General features: G+C 37.6%; 1 protein-coding gene across 1 annotated transcript; it reads left to right on the forward strand.

Annotated features, from left to right (window-relative positions):
- Positions 1-7,080: 7,080 nt before the first annotated feature.
- LOC103436905 (28 kDa ribonucleoprotein, chloroplastic) lies at positions 7,081-9,980 on the forward strand. Its single transcript, XM_008375358.4, has 4 exons — positions 7,081-7,584; positions 7,749-7,847; positions 8,546-8,836; positions 9,552-9,980. The coding sequence occupies exons 1-4, from the start codon at positions 7,213-7,215 to the stop codon at positions 9,684-9,686; spliced, it is 897 nt and encodes a 298-aa protein (XP_008373580.3). The 5' UTR covers positions 7,081-7,212; the 3' UTR covers positions 9,687-9,980.
- Positions 9,981-12,067: the final 2,087 nt, after the last annotated feature.

Below are 12,067 nucleotides of genomic sequence, written 5' to 3' on the forward strand. Positions count from 1 at the left end.
ATATATTTTAAGCTTTATAGGTGAAGCTTTGTAGGTGAAACTTTGAGGTTGAAACTTCGTTGGGTACCATGAATTGATTTTGCTTCACACTATCTTGATCAAGATAGTGTGAAGCTTTTATAGGTGAAGCTTTGTAGGTGAAGTTTTTGTAGGTGAAGCTTTTGTGGTGGGTGAGCTTTTGTTGGTGAAGCCTTTGTGGTGGGGGAAGCTTTTGTGGGTGAAGCTTTTGTTGGTGAAGCTTTTGTTGGTGAAGCTTTTATGGGTGAAGTTTTTGTAGGTGAAGCTTTTGTGGTGGGTGAAGCTTTTATGGGTGAAGTTTTTGTAGGTGAAACTATTGTGGGTGAAACTTTTGTGGTGGGTGAAGCTTTTGTAGGTGAAGTTTTTGTGGTGGGTGAAGTTTTTATGGGTGAAGCTTTTATGGGTGAAGCTTTTGTAGGTGAATCTTTTGTTGGTGAATCTTTTATGGGTGAAACTTTTGTAGGTGAAGCTATTGTGGGTGAAGCTTTTATAGGTGAAGCTTTTGTGGTGGGTGAAGCTTTTATGGGTGAAGCTTTTGTGGGGGAAGCTATTGTGGGTGAAGCTTTTGTAGGTGAAGCTTTGGAGTTGAAGCTTTGTAGTTGAAGCTTTGGTTTGTTGGGTATCATGAATTAATTTTGCTTCACACTATCTTGATCAAGATAGTGTGAAGCTTTTGAGAATTTGTAGTTGTCCTCCATTGATGAAGCTTTTGTTGGTGAAACTTTTGTGGTGAAGCTTTGTTGGGTACCACGAATTGATTTTGCTTCACACTATCTTGATCAAGATAGTGTGAAGCTTTTGAGAATTTGTAGTTGTCCTCCATTGATGAAGTTTTGTTGAATTTCCCTTTGTTTTTTTTTTTTTTAGGAAACTAGAAATTTGAAAATGTGGGAGAGACAACATATACAAATTTTGCTTCCACACTGTTGAGCAAGAGATTATGATGCAAGCCACACCTTGTAGTAGTTAAAGGTTTGGATTAATCATATAAATTGAATTTGCTTCGAACAGTCTTGAATTTGCCTCGAAGTTATGAGAATTGTAATTGTCCTCCATTGATGAAGCTTTTGTTGGCACCATAAATTGGTTTTGCTTCACACTGTCTTAATCAAGAGTGTGTGAAACTTTTGAGAATTGTGGTTGCCCTCCATTGATGAAGCTCTTGTTGGCACCATAAATTGGTTTTGCTTCACACTGTCTTGATCAAGAGTGTGTGAAGTTTTTGAGAATTGTGGTTAACTCTTTTGATGAAGCTTTTGTTCATAAATTGGTTTTGCTTCACACTGTCTTGATCAAGAGTGTGTGAAGCTTTTAAGAATTGTGGTTGCCCTTCATTGATGAAGCTCTTGTTGGCACCATAAATTGGTTTTGCTTCACACTGTCTTAATCAAGAGTGTGTGAAGCTTTTGAGAATTGTGGTCGCCCTTCATTGCTGAAGCTCTTGTTGGCACTATAAATTGGTTTTGCTTCACACTGTCTTGATCAAGAGTGTGTGAAGCTTTTGAGAATTGTGGTTGAACTCATTTGATGAAGCTCTTGTTGGCACTATAAATTGGTTTTGCTTCACACTGTCTTGATCAAGAGTGTGTGAAGCTTTTGAGAATTGTGGTTTCCCTTCATTGATGAAGCTCTTGTTGGCACCATAAATTGGTTTTGCATCACACTGTCTTGATCAAGAGTGTGTGAAACTTTTGAGAATTGTGGTTACCTCTATTGATGAAGCTCTTGTTGGCACTATAAATTGGTTTTGCTTCACATTGTCTTAATCAAAAGTGTGTGAAGCTTTTGAGAATTGTGGTTAAACTCCTTTGATGAAGCTTTTGTTGGCACCATAAATTGGTTTTGCTTCACACTGTCTTGATCAAGAGTGTGAAGCTTTCTACAAGTTGTAGTGTTTGCACTGTTACAGAGGGGAAATGTCTGAAGCAGATGCAAGAGGGTTAAATAGCTTGATCTTCATATGCCATGCACTGAAGTTGTTGTTGGCTTGCAATAAGACTTTGTTGGTGACTATAACTCTTGTTGGGCACAAGTGCTCCCCTAGTTGAGTTGTCAAGCGTGAGGGTTTTTTATTATTTAAGAATGCTAGGAGTTCATATGTACAAGTTGTACCACTTGTCTTCTGGTAGGTGGAATGAATGGTTAGTTGCTTTCATCACTTGGTTGGTGGAACGAATGTGAGTTCCTTCATCACCTTTCATCACATTTCATCACCTGGTTGGTGGCATGAGGATGAGTTCCTTCTTCACTTGGTTGGTAGTATGAATGGCAAGTTGCCAAATGATATTAGAGTAGGGTTGTACATTTCATCACCTGGTTGGTGGCATGAATGAGAGTACGGGTTGTACATTTCATCACCTAGTTGATGGCATGAAGATGAGTTCCTTCTTCACTTGGTTGGTGGCATGAGTGGTAAGTTGCCAAATGATATTAGAGTACTGGTTGTACATTTCATCACCTGGTTGGTGGCATGAAGGAGAATACGGGTTGTACATTTCCTCACTTGGTTGGTGGTATGAAGATGAGTTTCTTCTTCACTTGGTTGGTTGCATGGGTGGCAAGTTGCCAAATGATATTAGACTGGTTGGTGGCATGAATGAGAGTACATGTTGTACATTTCATCACCTGGTTGGTGGCGTGAAGATGAGTTACTTCCTCACCTGGTTGGTGGCATGAGTGGCAAGTTGCCAAATGATATTAGAGTACGGGTTGTACATTTCATCACCTAGTTTATGGTATGAATGAGAGTACGGGTTGTACATTTCATCACCTGGTTGGTGGCATGATAATGAGTTCCTTCTTTACCTGGTTGGTGGCATGAAGATGAGTTACTTCTTCACCTGGTTGGTGGCATGAGTGGCAAGTTGCCAAATGATATTAGAGTACGGGTTGTACATTTCATCACCTAGTTGGTGGCATGATGATGAGTTCCTTCTTTACTTGGTTGGTGGCATGAATGGCAAGTTGCCAAATGATATTAGAGTACAGGTTGTACATTTCATCACCTGGTTGGTGGCATGAAGGAGAGTACGAGTTGTACATTTCATCACCTGGTTAGTGGCATGAAGATAAGTTCCTTCTTCACATTTCATCACCTGGTTGGTGAGAATAAAGGCAAGGTGTCGAGGCACATTGTAGCAAGTGTCGAAGACACAAAGTATGTTGAACCCTTTCGAAGCACAGTTGGCTTATGTATGAATGTGTTAGAATGTATGATGTTTATGTATGAATGTGTTGGAATGTATGATGTTTATGTATAAATGTGTTGGAATGTATAATGTTTATGTTGATTGATATGAGTGATGCTTATGAATGTTTTGCTATGCATGAAGGGATCCATGCTTTTTATATGTGAACCATGTTGGTTGTAACAGTTAGTATCACATACTTTGTCTCAAAGTACGCATGTTGAAACTCTGAGTTGGAGTATAAGGGTAGGTCAGCGTACCTAAGTGCAATCGGCTATGTATTATACTTGGTTCAATGCACTACACCAGACATCTTCTTCGCTGTGAATCTTTTGGCAAGATACATCAATGCACCTACATGCAAACATTGGATAAGTGCTAAAGTCATCCTATATTACCTTAAGAGTACAATGGGTATGGATTTATTCTATCCCTACACATTACCGAGTGAATCCAACCCCTAATCCACTGAGTGATGTTTGTTTTATTGGTTATGCTGGTGCTGGTTATTTATCTAACCAGACAAGAAGCGTTCTCAAACGGGTTATGTCTTTACTGTTAGAGATATAACAATATCCTGAAATCAACCAAAAATGAGTTTGTTGCTATGTCTTCTAATCACGTTGAGATTCTTGTCCTACATGAAGCATCACGTAAATGCTTTTAGTTGAGGGGTGTGATTGATCGCATAAAAACCTCATGTGGTTTTTCTTCCATCATTGTTGTTTTAACAATGATTTATGAAGACAACGTTGCATGTATCGACCAATTAAAGAAAAGATATATTAAAGGTGAAAATACCAAGGACATTGCTTTAAAGTTTTGCTTCATTGATAAGCAACAAAGGCATCACAAGGTTGAAGTTAAGCAGATCTGATCCCAAGACAATCTTGCCGACATATTCATGAAGTCACTACCGAAATCTCTTTTCATAAGGTTGTTCACGAAATTGGATTGTGCAAACATTCAGATTTGTATCACTAGTAGTTCTCATGGGAAGTTTTGTTGAACTCAGATAGAGTATCCTAAAGCATACTCACATGATCTTAGTGTATTATTTTCCCTACGGAAGCACTTTTTCCCATTGCATTTTTACTAACCTGACGAGGTTTTGATGAGGCACCTACTTTAGACTGGTTATACCTTTGTGTGCATCAATGATCATCCTGAAGCTGTGATATTGACATCAAATATTAACTCACTTTTTCTCCTTAAGACTACATGATAACTATAAAAAGGTTTTTGTGAGATTTTTCTTTTGATTTGCACCCGTAATATGAGACACGTGTTAGCAGTTATTGTACTTGGCAAGAACCGACGACAACAACTACCACCTCTTAATCATATGAAGACCTGATGCGATTAATTCTTATGTTATACACACTCAAGAGAGAGTATTAATTAGGAATGTGAATGTGTAACTTAAGGTAGAATCCCAATATTATTTGGAGATCAAATCCTCATAGGTTTATACTTGTAAGGCAAGAAAACTCATCATGATTACTTTGGGTATAATGCTAGGGAGATTGAAATTTTAAACCAAATTTTGTGAACCAAATGATGTGGGTATTGATGATTGGATTATTACTTAATTGTTGATTAACGTACTTATTTCCTATTGGTGGAGAAAAACTTGTGCGGGGCTTTGCTTGCCACTGGACTTTACTGAGTAACACTACAACCCACTCAAAACTCGCCACATGGCCAATCTTATATATTTTTTTATATTTAAAACTCCCATAAATATTTTTTGTACTAATTATTATTCACTATAAGATTAATCTAATAGTTAAATTTTTTTTTCCTCTTAGATATGCATTTGAGTGTTTAAATTGGAATGCCTTTTAACGCTCTGCTAAGTAACTTAGGCCTCGTTTGGCAACTCGGATTGTACTGACTATTTCTGTCGGATAGGATAAATAGTCATCGGACAGTACTGACTAAATTAGTCGGGCGTTTGGTGCAATATCGGATTAATAATCGTATTATTTATACAGTGTTTGGTATTATATCGGATAGGAGGAAAACTTAAAATAAAATTAAACTTAAAAAAAAAAAAAAACAACTGAAAATCTGGTTCCCAGATCTCTTCGCGCCCCCCCCCCCCCAAACTCCCTCCCTCTCTCTCCCTTCTTCTTCCCCGACTACAAAGAATCCCAAATAATGAAACCCAGATCTCTCCGCCGCACCCCCAAACTCCCTCCCTTTCTCTCTTCTTCTTCTTCCCCGAAGGCAGTTGCAGGTGACAGGGAAGACGATGACAGAAGGCGACGGCAATTGCAAGCGATGGCAGAAAGAAAGCGACAGCAGTTGCAGGTGACGGAAGTTGCAGGCGATGACAGAAGGCGACGGGACAGCGATGGCGAGAAAAGGTGACGGGGAGGACGACGGCGATGGCAGAAGGTGACGGGGATGGCGATGGCGAGAGGAGGTGACAGAGAGGACGACGACGCCAAGGAAAGGTGAGAAAGAGTGGCTCGAGTTCGCGAGCGGAGAGCAAGGGTGAGAACGAGCGGAGAGCGAGAGCGAGCGGAAAGGAAGAGACGAGGCCGACTAAGTTATACGGTGAATTTGGACGGTATAACGAAGCAGGTAAACACCGGGTAAAAAAGGTGGGCCCGGATTATTTAATCCGGTGCCTATTTAATCCAAACGGCACCAAACACCGTACACCGTATTATTAGTACTATCCGGTGCCTTATACGGTGTGCCAAACAGGGCCTTAGTTTTTGTAATAATTCAAGTATTTTTGGAGCAATCAATTATGAAGAAGCGCCATAGTTAGGCAGTCTCCCACAACATCAAGAAGAGGCAAAATACTGTTTCCACGATTTTGGAGTTAAATTAGATGTCTGCTTTACAATGATAAAAAAAAAACAAAATAGTTGTGAAACAGTATTTTGTGTAAAATATGGATATGTAATCGTTTTTTTTTTTTTGTAGCATCGATCATTTTGACCGAAGAGCATTTCAACCAGACATTTGGAAATTGATAGCTCTTCTTCGTTATGTTTCTTAAATTAGCTACTGTCATAATACTTGATTCAAATATTGTTATTCAAGTATAAATGCTTTCGTAGAAATAGCAGGAAATGAAATCCCACATCCGTTGTGCTATGATTCAAGCATAAACATCTGCCTCCATTTTGTTGCCCTTGTGACCATATTAATTAGTAGGAAAAATAATTATAGGAGTTTTAAATATAAAAGATTATATTTAAGATTTGCCATGTGGCGAGTTTTGATTGGATTGTAGTGCTACTCAGCAATGTCTAGTCGCAAGCAAAGCCTCACATAAGTTTTTTTTCATATTGGTGACATATTATTTGGTTTAAACTTTTGATTTTCCTAGCATTATTCTTATTATAAATAAAGGTACAAGATTAAGAGGTGAAAACACAATTCTTATACATCTAAATCCTTCTCTCTGTGTCATCCCCTCTGTCTCTTACCCCTTTTTATAATTAGTTTCACAACATAAGAAGTCATGGAAAGTAATTTTTTTTTTTAACTAAATGTAATTACAATGTCGACTTCGAGCTTCCACCTATAAGAAGAAGTAATTATACGTGGGGAAGTACATATCATTATTTGTAAATAATGTATCTTAACTAAATAAATTCAATGATCGAAATCATTCAATATATTAACTTTCATTTGAAGATCACTCTTAAAAAAAATTGAATTAATGATTATTTAATCATCCAAACATATCAACAAACAAATGGACGCACATCATGAATACGTTACTCGGTACCCTACACCTCGATTTGTTCTATACATTTCAAATGACTAAATAATCTTCGATTAAAATGATTTTTTTTTTGTATAAATGATCTTCAAATAAAAATTAAAAAATTAAACAATTTCAATTATGATATTGTTCAAGGGAATGAGGTCATTCGCAAGTATTGTCCGAATATGAAATAGTGGCGACTTCGAGTGTCCACCAGGACCGCCCCTTATCCACTCCCTCCCTACTCTTCTGCACACAACATTCAAAACAATGGCGGCATTTGAGGCTGCACTCTCTGTCCCCTTCCTCTACTCCTCTTCTTTTCCTTGTTATTCCTCCAAACTCAACTCGTCCCCCAGACAATCGGCTCCCCTCAAGCTTCATATGCCCAATTCTACGCCTCCCAATTCCCTCAATTTTCTTCTTTCCGGTCCCCGACGCATCCCCACAAGAAAGCTCCGTTTTGAGCTGCTGTGCTCTGCGGTGGAGGAGATTACAGCAGAAGAAGAAAAAGCAGCAGTAGAAGAAGGCCAGCAGCAAAACCAGAAGAGAAAGCTGTACGTAGTGAATTTGCCATGGTCTCTGACTGTGGTGGATATCAAGAACCTCTTTGGCGAATGTGGGACTGTCAAAGACGTCGAGGTGCTTACATTTCTCTCCCTGTTTTGTTCCTCAAGATTTGTAATTATTGTCAGGGGGTGGGATCGAACTGCACCAGAGTGTAAAGGCATAATTGCTTTGCGTCGCTTTGTAGTTGAAAAACTGAAATGTTGGGTAATAATATTAGTAAATGTTGGATTTTTCAGATTATAAAGCAACAAAATGGGAAGAGCAGAGGCTTTGCGTTTGTGACAATGGATTCCGGGGAAGAAGCTCAGGCCGTCATTGATAAATTTCACTCTCATGTAAGTTATTCAGGTATTCTATGATTGCCTTCGTTGTTGATATTCTACTCGCAATCTCAAATTAGGTTTTATTAATTGGAATGTTAAGCATGTACTCGGGCGATATCAATTGAATTATGGGTTACAGAGCTTGTGCTTTTGGGTTTGATAAGGAAAGTTTAGGTAATTTACGAGATTGGAGTGGCGTGCGATAGCTACAAGTTTATCTCCTTCTGTTCAAATGGCCAACACAATGAAATTAATTGTTTCTTAAGAACTTAAAAGTTTTGTTCTTTTCGAGTTCTCTTTGATTCATTGAAGTGGTCTAAATAAATGAGTTTGGTAATGGTTCGAACTGTATCAAAGTATCCTTGTATGATATCTTCATTGCAGAGATGGAAATGATCGTTAAGATTGAAAAAATATAATTACCGGTTGTTTTATTCACAGAGGCGGTACTATGTTGGGTAATTTAGCAGCTATTTTGTTGCACGCCTGACATGCACTAGGCTTTCTGCATTGGCTGTTCTTATTTAGATAGAGTTTATCGTTTATGTTGTATGTTAGCTAGAGCTTTTCTGCATTGGCTGTTAGTATTTAGTGGATACCTTGTCCACAAGAATTGTAATAGTATTGACTCATTAAAATTCTATTTCTTATCAAAACAAGGTATCATATATCTGTAAGCATATTTTTCACTTCCGAATTATTTGATACAGGAGGTGTTGGGTAGGACTATCAGAATTGAGTTTGCAAAGCAATTTAAGAAACCTTCCCCACCGCCCTCCAATCCCCAAATTGGAGAGACACGATATAAGCTTTACGTGTCTAATTTGGGATGGAAAGTAAGATCAAGCCATCTCAGAGATTTTGTCTCTGAAAATTTCAAAGTTCCAGTTTCAGCCAGGGTTGTCTTTAGTGGCCCTTCTGGGAAGTCTGGTGGTTATGGATTTCTTTCTTTTACAACAAAGGAGGAAGCAGAGGCTGCAATTTCTTCTTTGCAAGGGAAGGTAAGAAATGTATATCTACTTTGTCGGTCATTGTCATTCTTTTTTATTTCTCTGCTCAAGCTTTTATAACAGCAGCTCATATGGATGTGTCATTTTGCTTCCCTAGGTGATATAAGTTGGTTTAGTATCTTAACTTTCAAAAGAAGACCGTAATATGGATTCCTTTTATGTTGCACACATACATCTATAGGTTCTGGGTGTCTGCACTTATTGTAGAGAAAATTGTACCACTTATGTAAGCCAGGAGTTTACTCTTGGTTCAAAAAATTGGGGTTGGTAGTATCTGCTCGGTAAATACTTGAAAGCATGATATATGGAATTGGAATCTTATTAATTATCCACAGAGCACTATATTAATGTGTTGTTCAATATTGTCGCTTGTTTTACTTTGGATTCTGTTACTCGAAAACATTTTAGACCAAGAAGAACCAAGAAGAAAGAACTACAGTGCATTTGAATGCGAGGCTTTAAGTAAACAGATTCAGATTTCAGCGGTAGTCTACATTGGCAGAAAGAGTCATTAATATACAAGATATATGGATAGGCTAGATGCAGTGAATAATTTGGCGGTATACATCAAATATGTTACCGAAGGAATTACTAACCGGAATATTTTATGTCATTAACGTTACAGTTAACTATAAAAATATTAAGTGAAATTCCTACATTTAATGTTTTACATTCAAAATGGCACATAACATTTTATCTTTGGCAGGAATTGATGGGCCGACTAATTAATCTAAAATTTAGTGAGAAGAATGTTGGTGATTCTGGAAGCCAAAATGTTGGTGACTCTGGAAGCCAAAAGGAAGAGGGAGATAGTTTTGAGGGTCAACCTGAAGAATCGTAAGTCCACAGACAGTCTTTTGACCAAATTAATCCGTTTTTATTGCAGATTATAATTGGAATCTTGGGAAAGCAGAAATTTTGACCTCAACCCCCCATGTAGAGATGGAAGGTGTCCTCCTGTTGTCTGTACATTTTTCATTGTCATTTCCTTTCATCAGCTTTTCAGTGCTTGGAACAATGGTTGTTTTCTCTGTCTTTCTAAAATGTTGACATACTTGTTACTAGATTGTACCACATAGAGAGTAATTATTTAACCTTTGTGATTACTCAATGAAATCCTCTTTACGGAGTACAATTTAATCCTACATTTTAGGGTTTAGGGATAAATTTCCAACATATTTCTCTTTTCTTCTAACATATACTTTCAGACGTTTTCTGGACAAAACTATTGTTTTGGATGCTAATTGTATGCATAACAAAGTTGACCCTTTCTTGGGACAGAATGCCTTTGGATACTAGAATATTTGAGTGTGCACACACAGGTGTCCATGTGCTTTGTTATTTATCTTGTTTGGACAGGAGGTAGACCTTCAGATTTTACAAATAGAAAGATTTTTGTTCGTTGTGTTTCCTTCTTGGGGGTTTAATTGATGAAAAAAAGTAGTCGGAGGCTGCAGGGTTGATGAGCACTGAAATGGGCTAGCATAACCTAATCATAGCTGTATCAAGGCGGGAGCATAGCTTAGGATAGTAGTTGATGTTTTCTTTTCAAGTCACAATTGATGATCATATATTGAAGGGATTCATTTTGAACTTTTAAGTTACTTGTTAAATTGCAAAAGTTCCACAAATCAATCACTTTGTTTGTTGTTTTGCATTTTAGAATCGTAAAAATTCGATCAAAAGCATGTCAAATTTTATTCAATGTTTTTTTTTTTTTTTTTTTCTGTAAATTTTTTTTCATAGCAGCATTTCTTTCTATTAGTTGATTGGAACCAAACTCTCTTTCTCACATCTCATCCCAACTGGACCACGTGAAAGGAAGCTAGGGACTGACATTATGTTGCTTGTTGTACTGCTGCAGTCTTGAGATTAAGATCTTTGTGTAAGCTCGAGCGGTGAGAGATGGGTTGGGATTATGATAGGTCGAGGGTTCTTCGATTCCCTCCAATGCAATCACTTTTTTTCTCCTTCTGAAATTGGAGTCACCTTTGAGGACATTCTCATTGGTAGGTTCTTTATATTTAGTAAAAGGCGAAACAATAGTTTGCTTTAAAGCATGGCTCCGTCTAGGTTCTCAAAATTTAGATTTTGTGTGAAAGAAGGTACAAATTGTTTACAGGCTAAGATGAATCTAGGATTGGCGTGACTTTGGAAAAGAGGTGGTCCAAAGTTTAACGAAGTTGTATAGCAGAGAGGGAATTAAGTCGTCCTTTGTGACGAAAGATAGCTTCGTAATCGTCTCATGATACCTTAATTTAATGTATAACCTCTTATTAAGGTTTTTACTCTACCTTCACATGGAAACTGTTCAGTTTGGAGAAAGCAAAAGTTTGCCAAAGGTTGGAAAGTTTGGTAGAGAAACAAGTCTTCCTTAAGTCTTAAGGCTCCTGACACAAGTCAGCTTTTTTAATACAATATCACATTTCCTTTAGTTTTTGACTTGCTTGACCAATAATATGCTGGGTTTTACCCAATTTTAAAGTCATGCTTTATTCTCGTTTTTTTAGGGGACTGGGATTTGTTCAACAATATGTTGGGAAAAAACGTTGGTCCCTACAACACTCTCTAAGCCCCCTTTTTTGAGACCCACATTTTCACGTTTGTGGATTTTGAAGAGAGAATGGAGCAGCATTACATATCCCATTGGAGGATGCTAACTAATCTTCTCAGTCGAACTTTCTCATTCTACATTCTCGGCTTTCCTTCTCATTTTGTAAAGTTCAACCATGATGAGAATCGTTACTTTCTCCTTCACTCTTTAAAGATAAACCCTGCAAAAAATAATCAAATCAGAAATTGTGCTTCTCAGTTTGTTCTACCTTCTCAACTCCTTTTTTTCTTCTACAATGTTGCATCATGAGCAAAATCATAGGCTTTCTAGTGTTGACTGAAAAATACGGTTCTTATCTTTATTGGATAATCGTTAAATGACCAAAAGATACCAGATTTTGTTGATTTTTGGCAGAGTTGATTTTTAATGGATGACCTAGAAACATATATGGTTCGGATCATCATGCAACATAGGAAGATTAGAAAGAAGAACCGAGAAGGTGGAACATTAATGTTTAAATGAGAAGGTCATCTTTGCGATATTGTTTCTAACATTATGTTCTTCCTTTTTCTTTTCTTTATTTACCCAACCTAGAAAGGCTGTGTCATCATTGACTCATATGTTCTCTTTGGTCTAAAGTAGAGACTAATCAATGTTTGTCACAAGCC

The sequence above is a fragment of the Malus domestica genome, chromosome 06, assembly GCF_042453785.1.
Source record: "Malus domestica chromosome 06, GDT2T_hap1".
In the NCBI taxonomy this organism is placed as follows: Eukaryota; Viridiplantae; Streptophyta; class Magnoliopsida; order Rosales; family Rosaceae; genus Malus; species Malus domestica.

Bases quoted from the DNA above. Each gene is read 5' to 3' on its own strand.
- LOC103436905 (XM_008375358.4), top strand. From the start codon at position 7,213: ATGGCGGCATTTGAGGCTGCACTCTCTGTCCCCTTCCTCTACTCCTCT. The intron at 7,848-8,545 runs GTAAGTTATTCA...TATTTGATACAG, and splicing joins TTGATAAATTTCACTCTCAT to GAGGTGTTGGGTAGGACTAT. The intron at 8,837-9,551 runs GTAAGAAATGTA...TATCTTTGGCAG, and splicing joins TTTCTTCTTTGCAAGGGAAG to GAATTGATGGGCCGACTAAT.